General features: G+C 43.3%; 1 protein-coding gene across 1 annotated transcript; it reads left to right on the forward strand.

Moving 5' to 3' along the window:
* The first annotated feature begins 403 nt into the window (after positions 1–403).
* On the forward strand, positions 404–27,490 carry GTPBP4 (GTP binding protein 4). The gene is made up of 17 exons (XM_081101949.1): positions 404–1,241; positions 2,688–2,858; positions 6,395–6,498; positions 6,579–6,715; positions 8,152–8,252; positions 9,684–9,776; positions 10,419–10,610; positions 12,864–12,929; positions 15,603–15,692; positions 16,545–16,655; positions 18,964–19,041; positions 19,374–19,425; positions 19,945–20,045; positions 21,579–21,776; positions 22,731–22,796; positions 25,642–25,785; positions 26,792–27,490. The coding sequence occupies exons 1-17, from the start codon at positions 867–869 to the stop codon at positions 26,942–26,944; spliced, it is 2,232 nt and encodes a 743-aa protein (XP_080958075.1). The 5' UTR covers positions 404–866; the 3' UTR covers positions 26,945–27,490.
* The last annotated feature ends 343 nt before the right edge of the window (positions 27,491–27,833 follow it).

The following is a 27,833-nucleotide window of genomic DNA, read 5'->3' on the forward strand; positions in this document are numbered from 1 at the left end:
GCCAAGAGTGTTGTTGGTTTTGTTATGTATGGATGTTGAAGTTTATCAGATACTCTTCTTACATAGTCATTTATATAACATTTTATTTAAAATTTTTGTGCTGTACTTTACTGGTTTGGGTGGAGTTATGACCCTGTGAGGGGAAGGGGGGTCGCGGGGAGATGCGGAAAGCCGGATTTAAGGGCCTCATTGCTTCAGAGGGGACAGCCCAGGGCCTGCGCGCCCACCTTCTTGGGAGCACAAGGCCCTCGCCTACGACCCCTATTTATTTGCATAAATCCAAGAAGATTCTATTCCCCTTATGATTCTCCAATTGTGGTTTCATTAACCAAGACTTTGGCTGTAATGTCATGTGCCTGGACTCTGGGGGTCACCGAAAGCCTTCTCAAAACTGATGGAAGCCAATCAAAGGCAGGAATGGCCTGGTAGGCACCTCGCCTGTTTGCTTGGTTCACAGCAATCTTTCCAGGTAAGGAATGAAGGGTGCTCTCCTAGGAGATGGCAGAGAGAACATCAAGGCATCCTGGGGACCTCAAAAACTTGCGGATTACAACCAAACCCGTGCAGGCAAAGAGTCCCTGGAGACATATAACCCGACCCCGAAGGTCCCCAGAATCCCTGGACCCCTGAGTCCCCGGAACCCCCTGAGATCCCCAAACCCCGGGTCCCCAAGACCCCCGATATCGCCAGAGAACCCGGGACCGCCGCAACCCCTGAGAACTGGGAACTCTTCAGTCCCCACGAACACCGCATCGCCGAGACCCCAAGACTCCCTGTAACTCCCGGATCCCAAGGCCCACCCGAGACCCTCCGGACGCCAAGATCCCCCAGAATCCCCGGGCCCCTGAGTTTCCGGAGACCCCTGGATGGCGGAGACACAGGATCCCAAGGGCAGCCCGTCAGGACCCTTCCTTTACTCTGCAGGATGTGAACCTCCGGGCTGCTCCACTCCCAGGATCCTCCGTCCCCCGGGCGCCCCTAGCCCACCCGGGCCTGCGACTCCCCTGCCAGGGACCTCCGGCCGGGCGGGGGCGCTGTGTGACCCGAGGGCTGTGCGAGGAAGATGCAGGGAACGCCCGGACGTGACGCGCGGTAGGCGGAAGTCCCGCCTCTGTCACCCACGGAAGTCCCGCCCCCCTCCTCCGCCGGAGTCCCGTGTGTCGGCCTGCTTCCCTCGTGGCCGACCGGCCGACATGGCGCACTACAACTTCAAGAAGATCACGGTGGTGCCGTCCGCCAAGGTGAGCGTCCGGGGACCTTCCGCTCTCGCCTTTTTCCTGCAAAGCTCCCCTGCCGGCCCGCGACCCAGGCCACATCCTCGAAATTAGGGGTCCCCCGGGCTAGGCCCCCCCGCAAAGGGTGGGTTCCTTTCTCAGACCTTCGAGTCCTCTACAGAGACGAGGATTCCTCCCTCAGTGATTGGGGTCTTTTCCCAGAGAGCAGGGTTTCTCTTCAGACGTCTGAGTCCTCTACGGAGGCGAGAGGCCCTTCCCCAGGAGTTGGGGTCTTTCCTCAGACATTAGGGTCCCCCCACCCCCAGAGGTGAGGGGGTCCTTCCTCAGACGTCAGGGTCCTGTCCAGAGAGGAGGACTCCTCCCCAGAGGTTGGGGTCGGTCCTCACGACGCACAGTGGTCTCTCCTTTGGAAAAACTGCTGTTTGAACTACTCTGTTGTTCCTCCTCTCTTATTCCGTAGGTCAACCCTGTTATTTTTAGGCTGTAAAATAACTTTGTTTTTTGCCTGCATAGGAAAGATAAACTCAATTGTCTGACCTTGCGAGCTAGCCATCTAACTGATGCGCTGATACTGACGCCAGGTGCCTGTGTAGATCGATATGTTCTCAAGGTTACACGCTGTCTACAAACATAACTTAAAGAACTAGAAGGAGATAAAAAGGAAATATTCCCTCCAGTGTTTGTTCAGAATTTGGCAGAGGTGATCTGCTCCGAACCTGCGCGCAGTAAAGATGACTCCTCACTAGTTGGCTCATTAGGCTCTTGTCCAGCTCGCTGGTTTGCGATAGAACTCTCAGACATTAGGGTCCCCCCCGCCCCAGAGGTGAGGGGGGTCCTTCCTCAGACGTTAGGGTCCTCCACCAGGAGGAGGGGCGAGGCGGAAAGCTTTATGAGGCAGTAGCTTTGGAACTGGCCCCTCGAGGGTTCAGGAAGGCGGCAGACGCAGGAGGGAGGAGGGAGGAGCGACCTGCAATCCGACATCTGTGTCCCAGCTGGTGCTGCAGGCACCTGCCCGCTGGGGAACTCGCGCAAAAACCTTTCCTGTCCTTGTCTCCTTAACAAGTCCTAGGAAATTATCCACAGTGGGTTTTCGTTTTGCTCATTGTTTATGTGCTTTTAACGTTGTAGGATTGTTTTTATCTTTTTTTAATACTGTGGAGTGTTTTGTTTTTTTCCTGATTTACGCTTGAGTTGTCTACTTACATTTTCAAAGATTTTTAGGTGTTTGGGAATTAAAAGAAAGATTTATTTCAGCAGCCATTTGCTAAGTGTTTTTTAAAGGCCAGAAACTATAAAGATGAACAAGGTTGTATATAAAAGATTTAGTTAGAAAAGGTGTCATTTAAAAAAGAAGTACTATTATTAGATATTAGTCTTCCAAGAAGGTTTCGATAAAGTGGATGAAAAGTAGGCGCATCTGGTGTAACTCTTTCTTATTTTATTTAATTGCAGGACTTTATTGACCTGACATTATCGAAGACGCAACGGAAGACTCCAACGGTCATTCATAAACATTACCAAATTCATCGCATTAGACATTTTTACATGAGAAAAGTCAAATTTACTCAACAGAATTACCATGACAGACTGTCACAGATTTTAATGGACTTCCCCAAATTGGATGTAAGTGACTCTAGAGTCCACAGATGCTTATGTAAATGTTAGCTGTTGGGTAATGGGTTTTAACTAGTTTGGTCTACTCACCTCACAGATTACGAAGGAAACAGAAATTAATGGAGCTGTCTAAGTTTACTCAGTGAGTTAGTGGCAAAGTTGGGAACAGAACATGGTTTGTTATTTGTTTTTGTTTTTAAATTTCTTAATAATTTTACTTTCTGCCAACCAAACCCTGTCTAAGAGGGCCCAGCGCTCTTTCCAGGTTTTGTAACTTTGAGGCTCGCAGGGTCCAACCCAGGGTCTCGGGAAGCTGTGACGGATCTGGAAGTTCTCGTGGCCCGCCAGCTGGCCTGGTTTCCTCTCCTGCCTGTTTCCAAGGCTCTCTTTCCTGGCCTCAAGTTGGGTCCGTGCCCTGAGGTCTGCCACTGTTTGTGATCCTGTTGGTTCATCAGCGGGTGATGGTCAGTTGAGCTCTGACTGCTTTTTTTCACTAGGGGTCAGAAATTGCTCGGGGGAACTGTGATTTTCCATTCAGTCACAAAAGTTGAACTCTTCACTCTTCTGCATAGTGCAGTTTTCCTGTTTGTTTAGTTGTAGAGAGGTGGAGCATCACTGCTTATGAAGTCCTCGTGTAGGATCACATGGTAGCGAGGTTATGTGAGATGGTGAAGGATGTGAGAGTGTAAACTTGCCACTGTCCTAAAATAGTCTTTATATTTAAAAAGATAATGATATAAAAAATGAAATAAAAAGATATTGATGGTCCTAGTCAGTTTGGCTCAGTGATAAGAGCATCAGTCTACAGACTGAAGAGTCACGGGTTCGATTCCTGTGAAGGGCATGTACCTTGGTTGCAGGCCCCATCCCAGGCCCCAGTCAGGGCACATGCGGGAGGCAACCCGTTTCTGTGTCTTTCTCACATCAGTGTTTCTCTCTGTCTCTACTCCTCCCTTCTACTCTAAAAATCACCCTATCCTTTGTTGAGGATTAACAAAAACAGATGATGGTTTGTTTTTAAAAATACAGAAATGTTTAAAATAAAATTTAAAGGTTTCTGCTAGAGGAGTGACACTTATATGTCTTTCAATAGATGCTTTTGAATAAGTATTTTTTGGGAAAGAGAGGCTTCCCTTTCTACCCTCTCAGGTGTGCAGCCTAACCTCTAAGGAACCCCACAAGACTTGCAGCCAGGGGAGCAGTGGGCAGTGGCAGCTTGTCCCAAGCTCACCCCCTGAACCTGTCTCCAAGGCCCCCTTTTCTCTGATTTCTCAGTGAGCCCAAGAAGCCTCTCCTAGGCTCTCTCCTGCCCTGTCTTTCCTGTTTTACTGTCCCCAGCTTTAAAAAAGTGCTCTCAAAATTGAAGAACAAACAGGATGAGATTATTCTAAACTAATTTGATATTAGAAAATACCTGGTTTGAACGAACAAAATACTTTGGTCTAATTAGTACCAGATTTCTGTGGTTCTTTGTAAGTTTTATCTTCTTCTATGGCATCATTTTTTATACATTAGAGGTTCAAATTTATGAACCTTGTATTTGTGTGTGTGTTTAAAGCTAGTGTTAGTTATCTGAGAACAGTTTCAGGGTAGAGGGTCAGAGTAAATTACCATTCATCGAATGATTGCTGGGTCTCGGGTATTGTTCTAGACCAGTGATGGCGAACCTATGACATGCGTGTCAGAGGTGACACGCGAACTCATTTTTTTGGTTGATTTTTCTTTGTTAAATGGCATTTAAATATATAAAATAATATCAAAAATATAAATCTTTGTTTTACTATGGTTGCAAATATCAAAAAATTTCTAGATGTGACACGGCACCAGAGTTAAGTTAGGGTTTTTCAAAATGCTGACACACCGAGCTCAAAAGGTTCGCCATCACTGTTCTAGACACTAGGAATACAGCTGTAATAAAAGAGGTCCCTAACTTCATCTAGTGTGGGGAAAGACAGTAAATGTGAAAATACATGGTGTGTCAAATAAATACGGAGAGTAGGGAGGTCGTAAGAGACCTGAAGGAAGTGAGGTGGTAAGCTGGCTCCCTGGGGAAAGCAAGCGCTAAGGCCCTGAGGTTCAGAGTGTGGTGTCTTCCCAGAACAGGTGGACCCAGGAGATGGAGGAGAGCACTGGGACGTGGGTCAGAGGTAATGGGTGGGGTGAGGAGACTTGTGTAAGGCTTGAATTCTGTTGTTAAGGAGGGAAGCCTTTGGAGCCGAGCCTGCAACTGGCCATGTTCTGGCTTCGCTCTTAGAGGATGACTGGCCTTTACAGGTCAGCGCAGTGACTTAAAGGACATGGTGGTGAAGGAGTTGAGAAGTGTTTGGCTTCACGGTATCCTTCGAAGGAAGAGCTAATGGATTTGCTCATGGAGCAGGTGTGGGCCATAGCCCACAATGGAGTTGCCCTTCACCGAGACGGGGAGGGACACTGGTTTGAGGAGGTGGAGAACAGTTTGTACATGTTAATTGTGAGACGTGGGTGAGATGTTCAAGCAGAAATGCCGAGCAATCTGAAGCTTGTGAGTAGTCTGGCCTGGAGATGGGAAGATATGACTTGTAAAAATGTAGATGTCTGCCCTGACAGGTTTGGCTCAGTGGATAGAGCGTCGGCCTGCAGACTCAAGGGTCCCAGGTTCGATTCCGGTCGGGGGCATGTACCTTGGTTGCCGGCACATCCCCAGTGGGGGTTGTGCAGGAGGCAGCTGATCGGTGTTTCTCTCTCATCGATGTTTCTAACTCTCTATTCTTCTCCCTTCCTCTCTGTAAAAAAAAAAAAAAAAAAAAAAATCAATAAAATATATATTAAAAAAAAATGTAGACGTGTGAGAACCTATGGATGGTCACCTAGGAAATGAGTGTGAGAAGAGTGCTTTGGGGAGTGTGAGTGGTTAGCATTGGAGCTCGAGCCAGCAAGGGGGTTGGAGAAGTAGCCAGTGAAAGAGAAGATCCTGGAGACCAGGTGAATAAACGCATCAGGAAGTGTGGGAAAGGATTTGGTGAGAAAAAGGGAGGACCGGATGTCACTGGTGGTGGTGAGCTGTTTAGACAGCCTGGTAGAGACAGTCCTGACTAGTTTGGGTTGTGGGAATGGGGAGAAAGAAAAGACTTGGGGCGGGGGGTTGGGGGGGCGGGGAGACAAGGGAGTTTTAAAACTTAAAATTTGGGGGGAGAAATAATAGGTTTACAGGCTGATGGGAATGGCCAGGTGGAGAGGGAATACTATCTGGAGCTCAGTTCTTGAATTGTAAGGGGCAGGGTCCAGTGCATGGATGGACCAGGCCTTGGTTGGATCGGAGAACAGTTCTCCTACAGGAGTGGGGTTGAAGGTCTGTGGATGGGCAGAGGTGACTGCCAGGCTTACTTCCCTGTAACTCCTGCCGTCTCAGACAGACGTTAGCCAGGAGAGAGATCTGGGGAGAGATGCTACGGGTGTGGGAAGAGAGGGAAAGGTGTGATGTATTTCCCTAGGAAATTATTCTTCAAGTATTATGTACAATAGGGATGAGAAACTTGGGCCAAACTGCTTTGCTTTTTTTGTTACAGGATATCCATCCATTTTATGCTGATTTGATGAACATTCTCTATGATAAAGATCATTACAAGTTGGCTCTGGGACAAATAAATATTGCCAAGAATTTAGTGGACAAGTAAGGTATTTTCCTAATATATTATCTTTTAAATTGTCAAAAGTGAAAATAACTTATGTGCTTCTTTTTATTTATTTAAGTGTTGCTAAAGATTATGTGCGGCTTATGAAATATGGAGACTCCCTCTACCGTTGCAAGCAGCTGAAGCGTGCCGCCCTGGGGCGAATGTGCACTATTATCAAAAGACAGAAACAGAGTTTGGAGTATTTGGAACAAGGTATTTGTCATACATAAGCAAAAATGGCCTTGAGTGCATTCTATTAAGGTACTTGGTCCTTGTCAAAAACTTAGCTTTGAAATGTTTCATTTTATTTTAGAGATGACAGGGCCAAATGATTTTTCCTAGTCTATCCTATAAGAAATTCTGACAGGCCAGTTATTGAAAAAGTAACTAGCACTTACAATACTTACAGGTTAATAGTACTCTTAAGAAAACTTATGTTTCTCATATTTAGTAGATTAGACATATACATTATAAATCACGGGAAATACCAAAACTATGTAGGAAAATAAAATGATTCCTAGTTTGTGTTTGTTTGTTTGTTTGTTTGTTTGTTGGTATAGCAAAGGTGGAGATTTATTAAAGAACAAGTACAGACTCCCACAGGGGGAGGGGAAAGAATCTCACAGCACAGACTTCCAGGTGGGGAGGGGGAAAGCGTCCCCTGATTCCTAGTTTTACGTATTTTTTTTAAATGCTTTTCTTTGTAACATGATAGCATCAAACTGCTACTTGTTTTGTTACCTGATAGTTTCATGTACTAGGACAACATCTGAATTAACATAGCATGGTTTTTATTAAAACAGTTCTTTGTTATGTTCATATAATTTTCAGGTGGTTTTGTTCCCCCTCTCCCAGCATCTAGCAAATAATTTGCGATAAGATTGCAGTACTTGGCTGCTTTAACCTTCAAGGCAGCCTAGTAGTGTCACTGGTGCTATGAGCACTGCAGACCAGGCCCCTGTGTAGTAGTCATTACCTGGAAGCAGCCCTCTGTCTAGCCAGAAATGATGGATCGCACACTCACTTCAAAAGCACTTTTCCAAATATTTTTCAGTTAAGGGTCACCTGGACACTTAGACGGTTTTTGGCCTCACCTTGAACCTATTAGATAGGAATACCAAGCTGGTACAGCCTAGGAATGGGATTCTTGGAGCAGATAGATGGTCCTTTTTTCATTCGTTTGTATTTTGTTTTTTTGTTAATCTCCACCCGAGGATATTTTTCCATTGGTTTTTAGAGAGAGTGGACAGGAGGAGGAGGAGGAGGAGGAGGAGGAGGAGGAGGAGGAGGAGAGAGAGAGAGAGAGAGAGAGAGAGAGAGAGAGAGAGAGAGAGAAACAGAGAAACATTGATATGGGAGAGACACATTAATTGGTTGCCTAGTATACGAGCCCCAACTAGGGCCAGGGATCGAGCCTGCAACCTAGGTACATACCCTTGACCGGAATCAAATCCAGGCCCCTCAGTCCGCCGGCTGACACTCCACTGAGCCAAACCGGCTAGGGCTCATTTGTTTTTTCTTCATCACATTATAAATGTTGGAATGATGTTAATATATCACAATATTGGAGTGTAAGTGAAACAGATCTTAAACTAAGTTTCTTAATTTTTCTTGTGAAATTAAGCACATTTAATTTGAACTTCTCACAGTGCGTCAGCACCTGTCTCGTCTGCCAACTATTGATCCGAACACGAGGACCCTGCTTCTATGTGGGTACCCGAATGTCGGCAAGTCCAGCTTCATCAATAAGGTTGGTTTGTCTCTGATAATTACTCAGGATACTGAGGTCCTGAGGCCAAGGGTCTGCCATGTTCTGACTGTATGGGATGGAGGACAGCTAATTAGTCCTTGAGTTGGTACTGCCCTGGGTTCAAAACATTGTGTCCTCGAAGGGAGGATTGAGTTTGTCTGATCCTAGATATATATATTGCTGTTACAGAAACAATTTTTGGATTCTTGTGTGCTTCTTACAAATTTTTAAGAGATTTGAGATGTTACAGTACATTTTTGTTAACATACAAGAGCCTCTCACAGGACATGTTGTCTTGGCATGTTCTGGGAATAGTGGTGCCAGTGGGTGCTGTTCGCTGTGGCAGGCTGCACTTGCTGAATGGGACTTCACTCTCTGAAAGTATTTCTCGGGTACTGTCCCCTTAGTTGCCATGTCACCTTTCACATAAACTATTTGGTCCATGTAATGGGGAGTACTGAGTCATTCTTATTTGAGTGAGTTTATTATTTGAGGCACAAGGGCACTATTTATGTAAGTAACTTGGTGCTTCAGGGTAATTTACCTGACTTTGAGGGACCTGAGCAGAGCAGCAACAGCTATTAAAATGTCATTTCATAAACAGCTCATATACCAATAAACAGTTGTTACATTCATATACATCCATGTGGCTGTTTGTTTCCAAGAATACCTTTGCCTTTAAGATTTATGGATTTTGTCCACAAGTTGTGCTGACATAGTGACAAGCCGTTTCTCTTCAGTGTCCTAGCTATGTCTCCAACACTCGAAGGCCAGTTTGTGGGGCAAAGACAGAACCACTTAAATAATTAAAATTAAACAATAGCCTTGACCAGTTTGGCTTGGTTGGAACGTTTCTTGTACAATAAAAGGTGGCGGGTTTAATTCCCGATTATGGCGCATACCGGGTTGAGGGTTCTCTCCCCAGTTGGGGTGAGTGCTGGAGGCAGCTGATAGATGTTTCTCTTCTTTCTCCCCCTCCCCAGATCAATTAAAATATATATTTTTTATTAGTAAAAAAATTTTTAGTTTCTCAGTTGCACTTGACTACATTTCAAGAGTTCATGGACAGTGTGTGGCTAGCAGGCCCCAAATGGACTTCGCAGATGTAGAATGTTTTTTTCGTTAAAAAAAGTTGTTCTGGGCATGGCAGGGGCTGGGGCAGGCAAGGAAAAGCTGGTGGGTGTCCTCCTCCGACTGGGCCTGCCTCGCCTCCCTTATCCTTGATTCAGGCTCTTCTCTCTGCTATGGGCGGTGATGAGGAAGTGGAGACCATCACCTGTTGAAGCACAGTAGCTCTTGTCCTCAGCAGTTAACCATGGAAGTCTCACTTGAGCTTTTTTCCTCCTACTGTAACAGTCTTGATAACATATCTGGGGTACTTTTACACTGTGTGAGAGGAAATAAAGTGGAGAACACTGTGATTGGTTTCAGGTGACGAGAGCAGATGTGGATGTCCAGCCTTACGCATTTACCACCAAATCTCTGTTTGTTGGACACATGGATTATAAGTATCTGCGCTGGCAGGTAAGAGCTCTTATCTTTAAACGGAACAGATGTCCTGGTGGTTTGTTAATGGAATGACTTTGATCCCTACAGCACAGGGGGTCAAAGTGTCTTATTATTTAGTGCACTTTTTAGAGTGGGGAGAATGAGGAGGTGGAAGTAGACTCTTAGGGTTGCCAGGAGTGCCCTCATGAAGAAAACTCTGAGCTTTGGGGTTGCTTAAGAGCAGTTCCCATTTCTCTACCAGGAGGCTTCTGCATTATGCTAACAGCGGTGCTGCTGAGGAAAGTCTTGTCACTGTTTCTGACCCTGTTGTTAGAAATGGCATTTACTAATTTAAAAGCATGAAGCCGTGTATTTCCACAGTTGAATTTGACTTTATCAATGATGAAGTAGTTCCTCGCACATGGGCATGTTAGCCAGTTATTCCAGTTCTGTTTCATGATGTCACTAATAGCAGAGAGGCATTCTCTCAAGGTCATTGCTAGTTCCTGAATGAGCTGTGGAGGTGCCTCCATCCCCCGTTTCCCCTTACTGCTTTATTTTATCATGCTCAGCTGGGAGACCTATGTTTTATTAACTAGTCTTGTCAGTGACTTCTAGGATGTGCTGGACAGCAAGTTTGTGAGCAGTGTGCTTTGGAGTGACAAGTTTGACTGTTAGGTTGTAGATACCCCAGGGATTTTGGACCACCCTTTGGAGGATCGGAACACAATTGAAATGCAGGCCATCACGGCCCTGGCCCATCTGCGTGCTGCGGTGCTGTATGTGATGGACTTGTCTGAGCAGTGTGGGCACGGGCTGCAGGCGCAGCTGGAGCTCTTCCAGAACATCAGACCTCTCTTTGTCAACAAGGTAGGTGGGTATTTGGATATTTTCTAGTTTGCATGATCAATAAGAGAACACAACAGAAAATACAGTCTCCAAAGTGATGTTTATCTTGGAATGACCCAGTTTAGGTTGGAGAGGTTGTTCACATTTAACTAGATCACTAATGTGTACTCTGTGGGTGCACGTATGAGCTTAAGACAATAGCCTGGTTCCCATGCATCTTGGGTATTCTCGAGCAATGAAAAGCATTTCAGCCTATAAAGCTAATGCATTCATTAAGTGCTACAAACCTGATCAATAAAAAACCCTCTAGATTTGATTTATGTTCATCATATACAGTTAAAAGGTAAGGACATCCTCCATCTAAACCTATTTTTCAAAGGGTTTGGAAGCAGAGGGCTCCAATGTGATTTAAAAAATTAGAATGTATCATTTCTAGCATCTCAGGTAGGTAGTTATATCAGGCTTACTAAAGTCTGACATATTCATTATTTTGATGTCAGTTGTCCACATTCATACAGCTAAATGTAAATTTCATGAAGACTTCAACCTGAACCTTGGATTTTCCACAGTGCCCTGCTAAGGATTCTTTGAGGTCCATAGCGGATTCACTATGACACCTGATACTCTGTCCTCAGTAGCCTGATTCAGTAACAGTAAATGCACACCTGACTTGATTTTTGTTCTTTCCTGCCAATCCAGGGTTGCCAGATTTAGTAAATATAAATACATGATACCAATCAAATTTGAATTTCAGATAAGTAACAAATTTTTCAGTATAACTATGTCCCAAATATTGCATGTGACAATGTATAGTAAAAAAATAAAACTAAAAAACTCAGTCCTGGCCAGTGTGGGTCGGTGATTAGACCGTTGGCCCATGTACCGAAAGGTGACGGGTTCAATTTCTGGTCATGGGCATGTATCTGGGTTGCAGGTTTGATCTCTGGCCCCAGTCGGGGTGTGTACTGGAGGCAACCCATTGATGTGTCTCTCACATCCATGTTTCTCTCACCAATCCCTCCCTCCCTCCCTCCCTCCCTCTCTAAAAATCAGTGGGAAAAATATCCTCAGGTGAGGACCAACAACAAATTTCATTGTTTACCTGAAATTCAAATTTAACTAGGCATTCTTTATTTTTATTTGGTGACCTTATCAGTCATACTCCTACAAAGTTGCCAGGTATTTCTAGTAGCCCCCAGTTTGTCAGACACATCTACTTAACAGTGGACACTATTATAGCTTTGTCAAGGATCCCCATTGCTAATGTTCTAAGTATCATGGAGGAAGGGACACTCTCATTAGGTGAGTGTGACTGGAGGTGCAGGATTAGCTGAGATGCTGTAACCTCCACTGCAGTTTCAGAAATCAGGAGAGCAACACAACATTTTTGTGTTGTTTTCTAAGGAATTCTCTTAGGCTGTGGAGGTTAAATATTTTTACTAAAAATAGCTTTGAGCCCTAGCTGGGTGGCTCGTTTGGTTGCAGCATGGATCGGAACCCAGGGGTTTCACATCTTCACTGCACTTTTTAGCCTGAGAGGAAGCAGCTACATAGCTGATATCCTTGAAATACCCCCTGGTTAGCTTAGGCTTAAAAGATACTTTAGCATTTTTCCAGAAATGCCTATATTTCCACAGATAAATAGTGCTTTGAGGTGCCAAATAGTGTTGGGGGTACTGTTTTGTTTTCATGAGATCCACATTTATCCAACATATAATAGTTAAGAAACATGTGCTTCCAGTAAAAGTTTTTTTTTAACCTGTTAGCTACATTTATGTGTGAATAAAGGAAATGATTACTAAAAATAAAGTAGTTGAGCATTTGTACAAAATATTTTATGAGGCACTCATTATGTTGCTGCTATTAAACCATTGTGTACTATATAATTTCTAAATGATTTAATCGTTCTTGTGGAATGAAGGTTTATTTAAAATGTTACAGAAATCCTATAGATAAATATTTGTAAAGCTGCTATTGCCATTATACCAGTATTAAAAATGTATTCTATCTTGCATCATTTATAATTCTTATGACAGATTGTATATTATACCCATTTGAGAATCCTGTAAATGTTATGGTTTCAATAAACTGTTGCTAAGCATATGCTCCCAATGTTTATTTTGAGACTAAATGACAACCAGAGAATATAAACTACCAAGGTGCATCTGGTTATGTTTTTAAATAAAGAGCAAATAAGGTGGTATGACCAGTACCACATTGATGACCTGCAGTATGAAGGTGGTGATCATCTTGTTATTTCTCTTCTCGTTGTAGCCTCTTATAGTTGTAGCAAACAAATGTGATGTGAAGAGAATAGCTGAGCTTCCAGAAGAGGACCAGGTAAGTCAACTTTATGTTTTCAATATTTCTTACCAATTCTAAATCTCATCTCCGATTGCCAGAGTTTAGAAAGAATTATAGCAGTGCTGGTCTGGCTTTTGGTTTTACAGTTGAGATAGTATCCTTGGTAGTTCAGTCAACATGACATTATGAAAACCTCTTAGTGGTAACTAAACCTGAAATTTCCTGATGGCTGCTCTGTTAGAGGCTGTGGAAGCATCCATGTGTGCAACCGATCGGTACATTTAACCTCTGGAAGATTTGCTTACATAGGAAGGGACTGTTGTACACCAGGGCCTTAAAGGGAATGTAGCTCAGGCCTCGGCAGCAGGTGCACAGGAGCAGCACTTTGCAGAGTGAGTTTCTAGGTAGTGGGGTTTCATAGTGTTGCCTATGTGTCTGCTGCATGGAGTCTGTGATGAAGTGAGTTTGGAAACTGAGTGAATGAAGGAAAATGAGCATCTGACACTGTAGGACCGGAATCTGTAGTGTCTGCTGAAGTTTTCCAAGAGACAGCATGTGAGCCTTGGTTTGTCAGACTGATTGAACCCTGCAGCCCTCTTCAGTAGCATCTTTCAGGACAGGCGCTGTGAGAAACTTTGCACTAATACAATGGTTCTCAGGTTGTGCCCGTGACCGTTAGCCAACATCACTTTCCAGTGGTAATATGTTCTGAATGCAAGGCCTCTGAAGTCAGAAATGGGTGGGGGGCACCTAGCAGGCGTGGGCTTGAACAGCTCCCTGGTGATGGGTGCACACTTGAGGTTTGGGAGCTACTGCAGTAGAATGATGACTGCACCTGGCCACATGCCCTGGAGCATGCTCCATTGAGTGGGTCTCGAGGAAGGGGCATGTTGCTCTTTTCCCAGTGCCCCTGGTGTCATGTGGACATTTCATGCTTGGTGAGAATTAGAGTTTTTCAAATAGCCATGCTGGTTTCCTTGGGGAACTGTGATATATTCCTTAAATTGCTGAATATATAAACACGCCACCAGATAATTCACTTATTTTTAAAAAGGCCCACATACCTATTGTATAATCTCAGTTTTTCTGTCTAAAAGCACTGGAGGGTGGAGAAGGTTGGGATGCTCAGGCTCTGATGTTACACATGCTTGAGTTCAGCCTCACAACCTAGCAGCCCTGACGGGTGAGGTCACCAACAGTGACACCATTGGTTTTATATGAGTGATATGGTTGGGAAGATTTAGTGAAATCGAGAAGTAGGTGACAGCGGGCACTATTGCGATGGTAACTGTCTGGATAACACTCTCTTGTAGCCTGTATTCATCGGTGCTCTGACTCAGCAGCAGCAGCAGGGTGGGTTACTGTGTGATGGACGCTGTCTCCACATACTTAGGCGGAGACAGAGTGTCTTACTCGGGTCACACGCTAGTCAGTAGTGAGGCTGGCTCTCTGACCCTGGTATTCCTCAGGACACTGCTCGTTGCAGTAGGGAAGCAGGTCTTATTCACAGGAAGCTAACTATTGCTGGATTGGTCGACTGTCTGAATGAAGTTGTGTATGGGGAAAGGGCACACAAATGAGGTCCTTTCACTTAAGAGTCTTAGTGGCTTATAAGGAGCTAGATGCATAAACATTTTTGTGTTGTTTTCTAAGGAATTCTCTTAGGCTGTGGAGGTTAAATATTTTTACTAAAAATAGCTTTGAGCCCTAACTGGTTTGGCTCAGTGGATGGAGCGTTGGCCTGCGGACTAAAAGGTCCCAGGTTCGATTCCGGTCAAGGGCATGTACCTTGGTTGCAGGCATGTCCCCAGTAGGGGGTGTGCAGGAGGCAGCTGATCGATGTTTCTAACTCTCTATCCCTCTCCCTTCCTCTCTGTAAAAAAATCAATAAAATATATTTTTAAAAAAAAAATAAAAATAGCTTTGAGCCTCAGCTGGGTGGCTCGTTTGGTTGGAGCATCGTACACCAAAAAAGGTTGCAGGTTAGATACCCAGTCAGGGCATATATCTAGGTGTGTATGAGAGACAACTAGTCGATGTTTATCTCTATCATATATGTATATGTATTATATATATATATACACACACACACACACACACATACATATATATGTATATATATATATATTTCAGAGAGGAAGAGAGAGATAGACACATCAATGATGAGAGGGAATCATTGATTGGCTGCCTTCTGCACGCCGGGGACTGAGCCCATAACCCAAGAATGTGCCCTTGACCGGAGTCGAACCTGGGACCCTTCAGTACATAGACCAATGCTCTATCCACTGAGCCACACCGGCTAGGGCTGTTTATATTTTATCTCTCTCTTCCTCGCTCTCTAGAATAATCAATATATTCTCTGGTGAGGATTTCTTTTTAAAAGCTTTGAAAACATTCTAAAAAAATCTGTATCTTGATCTTGCCAAGTTTGTTTTTGGAAGGTGAGATCTCACAGAATATATTCTAGAAAGCCTCTGGTTTGCTTGCTGTGGTCTGGTTTGATCCTCCTAGTAATTTGTATTTTCTTAATTACAGAATAACAGAGGGAAAAATAAATAACTGTTTTGGGGGAGATGTCCTTCAAAAGAGTTAGAACAAACCACAGACGTCGTGCTAAGCAGCATTTATAACACCCACTTGAGGAACAGTAAGATTTGTTCATGGGGACTTGGAAATAACATGTCTCTCATTTTCCCTTTATATTCCCAGAAAATATTTGCAGATTTGCAGGCTGAAGGATTTCCTGTGGTAGAGACCAGCACCCTGACGGAGGAAGGGGTTATCAAAGTGAAAGCAGAGGTCAGTGCTTGCTTGTAGGCAGGGCCGAGCACTTTACTGTCTCTCTTGTTTGAGAAAAGTCAGTCGTGAGGAAGGAGTTTTCTTTGAGGTGAGTGCTTGTGGCTTGGGCAGGAGCATGAGTGCAGGCGCCCTGGCTGAAGCCCTGGTCCCACCCACCCCCCTGAAAGGGGGGCTTTGGGCGATGCTTTCACTCCCGGCTCGGGGAGTTTTAACTTTGTCCGCTGCTGCTGTTTCTCTCAGCCTGCCAGTATTTCCATGGGGGCTGGATGGAAAAGTACTTCCATGGAACCTGTTCAGAAGTAGAAGGAAAAAATAGTAAATGTGGGACCAGCTTAAGGAAGCACTTCTTGTTAGATTTCACATGATTGTAACATTCTTATTTTGTTATTTTTACCTGAAATAAAAAGGGCAACTCTAATACTGTTGATTTTATTCAGGCTCAGTTGCTCTAGTTAGAGTCCTGAGGTGGGATGTGGATCAAGTTAGGGAGCTGTCTGGTTAGCGCGGAGTCGCTGGTAGTGGAAGAAGGGCCCAGAAAAGGCTGTGGGGTTACTCGGGCCAGCTGTGTGGTGGTGCTGCCTCCGGGTTCTGCCTCAGATTGGGCCTGGGCTGGAAAGGGAGAAAGAAGCAGCCTCCATCCTGGAGTGTAGGGTCTACCCCAGGGGAGGTACTGGACCTTGATGTGGTTCTGGGGACTTAGCCACTAGATGTCACTACCGAGCAGAACACCTTGGAAGTGACATGGTGTGATTATGGTGTCAAAACATACATAGTCTCTGGTTGCTGGTTCCTCCCTGGAGGCTGCTGCAGAATGCGTTGTGACTTTCGTGCCTTGTTTTCACACTTTCTTAGGCTTGTGACAGGCTCTTGGCTCATCGAGTTGAAACCAAAATGAAAGGAAATAAAGTCAATGAGGTGCTGAACAGATTGCATTTGGCTATGCCAAACAAAAGAGATGATAAGGTAAGGGTGCTCTTCCAGAGACACTTTGAGATGGAATTATGGTGTTACTGACACAGCGGACATGCCACGTGCTTCATCCAGGGGCCACAGATGCAGTTGCACATACCTGCATAAATGGATGTCATGAGCGGGCTTGAGTTCTCACTCAGGCTAAATCCTGCCACATATTTTTAAAAAGGCAAAAAATGAGTGTGAGGTGCCAAATTAAAACCTGCTTCTCATTCCACCAGGCCTATTAATGTTAACTCTGTCTTGTTTATCTTTCCAGAAATATTTTTGGTATAAAAGCATATTTTTTAAAAAAATTTTAAACACAAATTTTGTGTTCTTTAAGTTTTCATTTAATTGCTAGTAGGCAGTGCTCAAGTGCACATCTTTACACACAGTGTTGTTGTTTTTAATTTTAAAATCTATAGAGATTTTAAGGTGTGGCATTGAAAATATTGTCCTACAAAATGCCTTATGTGTATATATTGTGCTGATGGTTCCTTGCACCTTTGGTGTTGACATCTGTTAGTCTAGTACAGTGGTCGGCAAACTCATTAGTCAACAGAGCCAAATATCAACAATACAACGATTGAAATTTCTTTTGAGAGCCAAATTTTTTAAACTTAAACTATATAGGTAGGTACATTGTTATTAACTTAATTCGGGTACTCCTAAGCTGGCCTTTGCTAAAAACGTCCTCGCTGAGGTCAACCCCTTCCAACTCTCCCATCCACACTCGTCTTGTATACTTGTTTTGTCTGTCTTTTGTCACCCGCGCGCGATTTGCAGACGCGACTAGCACTAACCACTGCACAGTGAGACTGCTGACTGACTGGCTCACTCAACTCGTGCATGAATCACGCGCGCCTACCCCGCGCTGCGTCTCCCGTCGCCCCACCTACCGACCGACACCCCCCACTTCTTCTAACGCCACTTCTTCAAAATAGACTCGCCCAGGCCAAAAACTGACTTTTGCGCATGGGCCACGAAGTTTCAATTGCACATGTTATTTTGTGGAAGAGCCACACTTAAAGGGCCAAAGAGCTGCACGTGGCTCACGAGCCGTGGTTTGCCGACCACTTGTCTAGTGGATTACAACTGGTTAAAGATAGCTGCCCACTGGGTGAACAGTGATGTGACTATGTCATGTATACAAGTATCAAATTATGATGGTGTATACCTGAAATATATATAATCTTGTATACAATTTTTAAGAGATGGTTCCATTATGATATATTTCTTTAATGATTAGTGCAGGTGAGCAGCATTTTTGATGGGCTGCTTGGCCTTTTCAGTTCTTTAGGTCATTTCTATTTTACTCATTGATTTGTAATTTTTATATTAAGGTAATTAGACTGGTATATATTTTTTAATTTTTTAAATTACTGTTAACATTTAGTATTATGTGGTATTAGTTTCGGGTGTATAGCTTCGTGGTTAGACAGTTATATGTTATATACTTTAAAAGGGTTTTGTACTATAAAACTTTTTTGGGTTTTTTTTGTCATTGGAGGATTTTTTTAAAAAAATATATTTTTATTGATTTCAGAGAGGAAGGGAGAGGGAGAGAAAGAAACATCAGTGATGAAAGAATAAGTGACTGACTGCCTCCTGCATGCCCCCTACTGGGAATCGAGCCCACAACCCCAGCATATGCCCTGACCAGGAACTGAACCCTAACCTGGTTCATGGTTTAATGCTCAGTGACTGAGCCACACCTGTAGGCTGGAGGATTTTCTTTTTAATCTCAGAGAAAGTACACATATTTATGCTATTAGCGTGTATTAATATTTTCTCTGTGATTGCTTGGTTTGGTGTCTTGCATATCAATGCCCACCACCCATTCCAAAAATAGTTCTTATACTTTGATGGTTTAATTTATTTTTAATTTTACCTGGTTTGAATAAAAGTCTTCACTTAGTTTTGAATTTATTTTGTTAGGAAGCAGGTGAAGGTAGTTATCCAGCTCTACTTTTCAGCTAGCTAGTCATTTATCTCATGTTTATATCTAAATTCCTTTTGTTGATGATTTGCTTTATTTCTCATGTTGCTTCCTTTGTTTATAATTGTTCTTGGTAACCTTAATGTTTATTTTTTCTAAATAAACTTTAGAATCAGCTCTTAGTCCTCCTGGCTAACATGCCCAAACCGGCCCTGCACCCTCCCCTCTCCCCATGATTCAACTGTTGGTTTTTAATTGGCCTGGGTGTGGTTTTATATATTTTTGCAGATGGAGAATTTACTCTTAGATTTTCATTTGTGTGTTTCTTTCCCATTCAGCAAGGTGTTTACATAAATATTTCCCATAATATCTTTTTAGGAGAGACCCCCTTTCATCCCAGAAGGAGTGGTGGCACGCCGGAAGAGAATGGAGATTGGGGAGGCTCAAAGGAAGAGGGTAGGTCACCGTCGACCTTACTGGGTTTACTTGTGAGGGTGGGCAGAAAGGCTTTGCAATGAGGGATGGAGGCTTAGAGCATGAACAGGCCAATAGCACCATGACACTCTGTGAGAACATGGTTGTGAAACCCTGCACAGGTTCCCACCCTCGTGTATGTGGCACAACAGCTGCCCTACTGGATGTAGGAGCTGAGTGCCAGGTGTGGAAAGGATTAGTCCTTAGGCTGGAGATGAGGTTATTTCACAGGAACGAGGAGGAGGGGCTCAGCTATTCTGGACCTGAAGGGTCAAATAGAACTGATCATAATTGTGTGTTTTTTAAAATTGCAGGAACGAGATATTGAACTGGAACTGGGAGATGATTATATTTTGGATCTTCAAAGTAAGGGCCTGCATGTACTAGTTATTTTAAAATGCCAGTTTCATGTAAAGTGTTTCAGGAAAGTGTGAAAGAGCTTTAATGAGCACAAATCTTCCAACATTTCGTTAATTTCTTAAAAATGAAAGGTTGCATGCTGGCAGGGCTCTGAGATTTCCTTTCTCGTAGTTTTCTGTCATTTAAGGATGAGAGATTATTTTTGTAACTTTCATAGCAAGTAAATGTGGAGCCATGTTGATATTGTCAGTTATCTGTTATTCATGCCTTTTTCCTTTGAGTATATCATACTTGTTTTATTTTTGTTTTCCTTTATGGTCATTTCACCCTGAGGTACTGATAGACCTTGGGAAATGTTTGGGGGTGAATCTTTAATGAGCAGGTGGCTTTGCTTACATAGTGTCTAATACAAACACTGTTATCTTTAGATAAGGGAATGGCTTGCGTAAATTATAACTTACTTTGGGCACATGGTAGTTGAAGATATTAAAAATTACTGTAAATGTAATTTATTTTTTACTTCAGAGTATTGGGACATAATGAATTCATCTGAAAAGTATGATAAGATACCTGAGATCTGGGAAGGCCATAATGTAGCTGATTACATTGATCCTGACATCATGCAGGTTTGTGTCACTTGTTAAATTACATGGTTTTTATTCCTTTTTAATACAACTACAAGAAGATACAAACACAACTTTTAGCTGGTCTCATGGTGTAATGGTCTATGACTCAAGCACAACTGTGGGCTCAGCTACCTCTGCTGCCGTCATTCCTTCTGCACCCACGAGCCTCCGTGTCCCCATCACCCACAGCTTGCTCCTGCCGAGTCCTGGAGACGCCAGCGCTCTGCCCATTGGCAGGGCCATTCATCCTCTTCCCGCCGAGGCCTTTCCCTTCTTGGCTCCTGCTCTACTTCCCTTGGCCCATCATAGCAGGTAGCCTGTCTTTGTGAAGAATGTAGAGCCGCCGTGGGTGTGAGTGCCCAGGTGTTTCTCGTTGGCAGGTACTTTTGGGTGCAGCACTCCTGGTTCTCAGACCTGGTTCCTTGTCTTCTCCAGAGTTTTGCTCCATCACCAGTATCTGCCTCCTGTTTCATTCCCCTCCCTGTTTGCTTTTTCTTAGCACATGAGTGCCTGCAAATTTCTGTCATCTTTAAAAAGCAAAAGTCCTGTGTCCTCCTTTAGTTGCTAGCCTTCTTTTGTCAGGCTTTTTGAAAAATAAAGCTTTATCAATATTTGCCATCTACATTTCCCCACTTTCTTCTCCTCAGTTCCCTTAATTAATGGTGCCCTTAATTTATACTTTCAGTCTTCAGATATCAAGGGATTGAACCCTAACATAAGCCCCCTTCACACTTTTTGTTTTTTTCCACTTCTAAATAGTCCTGTTGTCTGTTGTCCGATGTTCATCCTTGCTGCCTTGGCTTTAACTAGTCTGTTTTCCCAGCTCTTCCCTTCACATTCTGTTGTCCACACTTACACACACAAGAAGCCATGCTGCTCTCCTCTAAACTCTTCCATTGTGCCTCTTGCCTTCATCTCTCATTGCACAGTGTCCTCAGTGTGGATTCTGGGTGGCCTGTGATTAGTCTGGCCATGCCATTGTAGTCTCTGCCCCCACACTGTCCATAAATAGTGATGTAGGCACATCTGACTGCTGGATTCCTGTGAGTTTACTTAATTTGGTTATGATACACCTACATGCATTTAAAAATTTTAACAGTACAGCCTGTGAGGTTGTGTTTGGGGATGGCATTAAGATGGATAAATGGATACAATAGTAAAAGATCAGTGCAGACTAATGATTTAAGTTCTTCAAGAACGGAGGTTCTTCCATGTGCCTGCTGAGAGAGGGGATTGAGGGAGCTGCTGTCTGTCTGCACATTTTTAACCTTGCTGTGTACACTCATTGTTTTTAAAGGAGAAGAAGATCTGGCACCGAGCAATTAATATGTTGTCAGCTCAGCATTTGTGTAGTCTTCATTTTCCCCCTGTAATCTTTGCTAGTAGGTCAGCTCTGACATGTGTATGAGGCCCACATGAGACAACCCTGGCATCCATTGCACACTGAAAGGCTTAGAGGAAACCTAATTCCCATAGAAAGGTTCCTACACTTAATTTTTTCAATGTTGATTGTGTTTATGACCCTTTTTAAAGAAATTGGAAGAATTAGAAAAAGAAGAAGAGCTAAGAACAGCTGCTGGAGAGTATGACAGTGAATCAGAAAGTGATGATGAAGAAATGGTGGAAATCCGACAGCTGGCAAAAGAAATCAGAGAAAAAAGGAAGTTGAAAATTCTGCAATCCAAAGAGAAGGACACACAGGGACCCAGAATGCCACGAACTGCTAAGAAGGCAAGTTTTGTGTCCCCTCAAGGAGGTGTGACCCATTTCTTTCCATACTGGATTCTCATATATTCATTGCTAGATAAAACATTCTCACCTGTGTGTAGTAATAACATGCTTTTTGTTGTTGTTGGTATGTATTGACTTTCAAGGTTAGTTGAGTCTTGATTTTTATTTCTGATTATTATGCCTTTCTTGGTGATTTTCAAAGTTCATAAGATCATAATTTAGTCAGGACTCTTCTGCAGTTTACAGAAACCTAACCCAATCTAACATAAATCTGAGGGCGATTTACTGGCTCCTGTGACCTATTAGTTCAAGCTCGAGTGGGTCAGTAAGGTTGGGGTTCTTTCCAGCTCTCAGATCTATCTCTGTAGGCATCTTTCTCTACTGTTCTCGTCAGGGTGGCAGGTGAGGTTAGATCCTCTGGTCGCCCCCAAACTGCAGGGCATGATAGAAAAGGTGGAGGCAGCTCCCCAAAGACAGAAGAAGATGTGCAGGGCAGTTAAAGTTTAGTGGGACAGGAAGGAAATGACAACAGTGCACACACCTCATGGGTATTCCTGTGCTTGACACTGTTTTCATGTTATAGCAAGTGAGTGGTTCTTGGCAGACGCAGACATCACTATCTACCAGTGGTGCTGCAGGGACACTGGCTGGGGGTGTGTCACATGACCTGCCTTAATGACCTCATATGCATACAGTAATCCCCTGCAGAATTGTGCAGAATCCAGGGATAAAGTGTACACTGTTCTACACATGGCAAGTGCCCAGGAAATGTTAGTTTTCATGGGATTTAATGAGCTGTCTACAAACATCAGCATGAGCCCAAGTAAAAGATACATAATTTGTAAAAGAGGTGTATCACAGATCGTTATAAAAGTCACGTTTTCTCCTGAATTTTTTTTAACATTTCATCAAACTGGTTTTGCTTAAAAGAAATATACTTTCCCCTCTTTTCAGGTTCAGCGGAAAGTCTTGGAGAATGAGATGCGCAGTCTTGGTGTTGACATGGATGATAATGACAACGTGAGTGTGCCGAGATGGTCTCAGATACTTCATAGTTGGTTACAGCTTTGTACTCTTAAACCAGGGACTCAGAAACCTTTAGGGTCACAGAGTTCACTAGAAAAGAAATTAGGCCCTGATCAGTTTGGCTCAGTGGATAGAGCATCGGCCTAGGGACTGAAGGGTCCCGGGCTCGATTCTAGTCAAGGGCATGTACCTTGGTTGTCGGCACATCCCCAGTAGGGGGTGTGCAAAAGACAGCTAATCGATGTTCTCTCTCATCGATGTTTCTAACTCTCTATCCCTCTCCCTTCCTCTCTGTAAAAAATCAATAAAATATATTTTTAAAAAAAGAAAAGAAAAGAAATTAGATCTCCTCACCATGGACGTGTCTGATCCTTGTCCTGAATACTGTCTCAGGTCTCTGCTGTTCTTGCTTTGGAGGAGTCGTGTCTACATAGGGAGCTGGGCTGAGCCTTTCACAGAGAGGCCCTGGAGTCTCAAAGGATGAGAACAATTAACTTATTTGTGTCTTCTGTTAAGCTTGTATCTCTTGTTTTGACAATACAATTTCTTACTACTTTGAAAAGAAAAGAAATGAGAACCTGCAGATTTTCTGTTGAGGAGCTTCCCTAGCCTGGCTGTTTGGCTGGAAGTGGTTGGGTGAGGGCAGATAGTGTTAGTCACACTGTATTGTCTGTTCCCTTTTGGGGAGCAGGCTGGGCATTTGGCTCATCCTGTTGGTACAGGATGGTGTTGCCACAGTCAGTTCTTGCTGTTCCCATTGGAGAAGAATTTAGGAAGAAGACTTGCCCATGCCATCCTCCTCAATTAGAACTCATCTTTGTGGGTGGAAGGTTTCCCTGGATGTCATTCTGGGTCCAGTTTAGTTAATGTCAGGTGTGCGCAGCCACCCTAGGGGCTTTTTATTTACCTTTTTTTTCTTTTATTAATGTTTTCTTATATTTGTGTATTCATTAAAAAAATTTGGGAAGTTCCTAAAACTAGAAAGAAAACAATTACTTGTGGTTACAGTGCACAAAAATGAACTAGGCTACCATGTGGTGCATGTCTTTTTATTCAGTGTTTATGCAGAGAGCTTTAATCTCTCTGTTTCTTTCTTTAAAATCTGTTTATACCCACATGCTGCATGCTGCATCTATATTTCATTGTGCAACAGGCACTTTCTTTTAGAGTAATAGACTTTTCATTTTTAAGCCTTTTTGATTGCTTGCAGTTTAAAAATGCATTTACTGTTGCCTTAAAGAATGTAAACTGGTGTGTAAAAAATGCACAATAAAAACAAGATTTGTGTCAGTGAAAAAAATATATATAAATTGGAAGTGTTAGAACAAAACAATGTTGTCGGTCCTACACAGTTTTTTGTTTTGTTTTGTTTTGTTTTTCCTACACAGTTTTTTTACTGGAACTTTAATTTTGTTTACTAAAGTCTTTACCTGGTGCTTTGATTAGCTTCAGTTATCAAATAACCATGAGGTACTATTGAGTCTCTCAATGGGAGGGAAACTTAGGCTGCAAATCATCCAAAGCTGTGTTCTGAAATCTTAACAACTAGAGGGCATTTCAGGTACCTGTTAGAATTCCAATGTTTTTTCCTTAGTGAGTTATCCCGGCATAAATACATCTTTGTATAAAAGAACTTTTCCGTATTCGGGATTATTTTCTCAAAACACATTCCCAGAAGTGGAATAATGAAATCAAAGGGTAGTGTTTGTTGAAGTTCCTTTCCAAAAGGGTTCGATTGATTTGGATTTTCATCAGCAATGAGTGAGAACCCACTGCTCACATGGAGTTGTAGTTGAATATGCAGATGTAGCTTCTGACTTTTGGGGGCTTATTAAGTGTTGGACTTACTGCTTGCCTGCCTTTAGAGGGAGCTGAGTTATCCTTCGATCCAGATAAGTGGGGGGCTAAAGAACAACCTGTCGGTGGCCATCTGCATGGCTTTGCTGAACCCCAAGACTGAGCTTTCTGATGTTCATCACAGTGTTGACAGGCTTAACCCAAAATGGAGGAATAAAGAAGTTAAAACGCTATGTCTAAGATTCAAATTGTGATGCTGAGCTAATGATCTAGGTCAGTGGTCAGCAAACTGTGGCTTGGCAAACTGCGGCTCGCGAGCCACATGTGGCTCTTTGACCCCTTCAGTGTGGCTCTTCCACAAAATACCGGGTCTTCCACAAAATTCTGGCTTCTGTGCATGGGCCACGAAGTTTCAATCGCACTGTACGTACACGCCCGCATGTAGTATTTTGTGGAAGAGCCACACTGAAGGGGCTAAAGAGCCACATGTGGCTCGCGAGCCGCGATTTACCCACCACGGATCTAGGTTAGCCCTACCAGACCTGAGGCCCTGAACCTAACTGTCCCCTATACCTGGGCTCCTGAGCATTAAAGAGAAAAAACCAACATGATATAGAAAAATGTTAGTTACATGCAAACAAGTGGTTAGAATAAGATGGAACTTGGAGACGTTGTAGAAAATAGGTCTAGGCAAAGTACCGAAAATTAGGTACAGCGGTATCGCGGCAGATTCGGAAATTACCGAAAAATCGGTACAGCGGTCTGGTAGGGTTAAGGGAAAATATTGCTGGGTGGGCAACTCTAATTTTTTTAATGGAATAGAATTAGCTTTGTAACCATCCAGTGTTAAATGAAAAAGAATATTTGACAAATAATTAATGTGAAATTAACTTCGTGTATTTTAAAGACCTCTTTTTAGCTTATTTGGTAATGGCTTTGGTAAAAGCTCCTGAGTGCCCTCTCCCCTTGGAGTGATTTCATGTTTGTCACTAAGCCTGAAAGCCAGGCTAGGATCCTGAAGTGTGTTCTTTGTGCTTTTCAGGCCCATTATGCAGCCCAAGCCAGAAGGTCTCGGAGTGTCACTAGGAAAAGGAAGCGGGAAGACTCTGTCCCGCCCACATCTCTTTCCCGGAGTCGCAGTTGCTCTCGAACTCCACGTGATGTGTCTGGTCTTCGGGATGTCAAGGTTAGTCTCTGTCATGTGCAATTAATAACACGATGGCCTCTGCTTTTGGCTACCTGAACGTTCAGGGTAAACCCTCCCCATCCGTCAGCTGTCCTTTGGAGCAGGAAAGGGCACATGCCCGGGTTGCAGGCTTGATCCCCAGTGGGGGGCGTGCAGGAGGCAGCCTATCAATGATTCCCTCTCATCATTGACGTTTCTCTCCTTCTCCCTTCCTCTCTGAAATCAATAAAAATATATATTTTTTTAAAAAATGGGTTGCCCACAGAACACCATTCTCTCGTGGTGAACAGAAGTATGATGTCATGAGGCACCAGGTGGTCTGAGCCTATGCTCCAGCCATTTAAGGGTGTTCTAGGAAATGGCCCCTGCTGAGCCCCTAAAGGCCTGGGGCCTCACCCACAGTGAGTCATGCTGGGAACCAACCGAGCTTTTCGGTCAGTCTTTTGGGAAATACACTTTGGATGTACATTGTCTCTTGCTGAAACTTGATTTTATTAAATACACCCCAGAATTGTTAGTTTCAGCATTTTGAAAACTCAGGTAAAGTAGAAAGTCTGTATAAATGGGCAAGCAGTCGACTTCATGGAAACCTGAGGTTTCCATTCCACCATGCCATCTCCATCTAGAAATCTGATTTTAATATCAGTCTTGCCACTTGTTTGTCAAGTGTGAATAGTACAATTTCATGGGTCCTAATCTGAGTTTCTTTGTCCAAGAGGGAGTTAGAATAGATACACTCTAATCTTCCACGCTAAATATATTTGCTCCTTGTAGGTACAAAACTTGTCTGGCTGTAAGTTTCCTCCTGCCTTCACATGCAGGTGTTGGTTGAGTTCCTGCAGGTACTGCAGTGGGTTCAAAATAGCATGGAGTGAGGCTTACCTGGGTTTTCCAGTACTGAGCACACCTACATTGTAAAGACAGACTATTAACGGGTCATGAAAATGCACATGGATATTTGGTCTTCAGTAAGCACCTCATGTGTTTTATGTTTTCTCCTCTTTAGATGGTGAAGAAAGCCAAGACTATGATGAAGAATGCTCAGAAGAAGATGAATCGCTTGGGGAAGAAAGGGGAGGCAGACAGGCATGTGTTTGATATGAAGCCCAAGCACTTACTCTCTGGGAAGAGGAAAGCTGGTAAAAAGGACAGGAGATAGTGTCCTTCTCAGCGGAGCAGTTTGGCGGGACTGTTGTTTGTTTCTGGTTTGATACGGTCTGGTCTCACAGAATTGGAGTCATGATCTGTAAACTGGAAATAACAATGAAATAACTAAAGCACCTGTTTTCCTCAAAATTATGGTTAACCCTTAACAATACAGGTGTGAGAAATTTTTATCACTGCCTAATATTGCGAATACTTTGAGTAGACTGGTTTCTGCTTTTAATGGACTTTTGATTGCATCAGATTTGCAGAACTGGGAAGATTTATTGGTGTGACTGTTGTTTTTGATGAAGAAAAGTCTTATTCTCTTCAGCAAGATGGAACTTTGGTTTGGTTCCCTGCATATAAATAGTCCTTCCTTGCTAAGGAAACCTCTCCACTTGTGGCAATGGGCAGAAGGCTGCCAGTCCTGCTTTGCAGATACAGGTTGAGGGTTTGTCAGATGCCAGCACTAAATTATTTTCTAGTCTTTTTGTACAATGTACCATTGTAATCTGTCTTCATTATTTTATCCAAAATAAACTTCTTTTAGTTTTGATTATTTTGTTCATGCTTTTTGTTTGTTTGTTTGTTTTTTAAGCAAAATATTTTTTTGTGGAGTAAAGAGCAATTAAATGTAGGCATGTCCTGTTTCAGTAGTTCTTGACTGAAAATCACATTTTAATTAAAACATAAACATCCCAATACTACCACAAAAGCACCTCCTGGGGAGGGATCTGTTTTCAGTTTTTTTGCTTAGTATAGAGTGTTTGCCTGTGGACTGAAGGGTCCCAGGTTTGATTCTGGTCAAGGGCACATGCCAGGGTTGTAGGCTCGATCCCCAGTAGGGGGTGTGCAGGAAGTGGCTAGTCAATGGTTCTCATTATTGTTTCTATCTCTCCCTC

Source organism: Myotis nattereri (genome assembly GCF_964212035.1).
Source record: "Myotis nattereri genome assembly, chromosome: 1".
Lineage (NCBI taxonomy): Eukaryota > Metazoa > Chordata > Mammalia > Chiroptera > Vespertilionidae > Myotis > Myotis nattereri.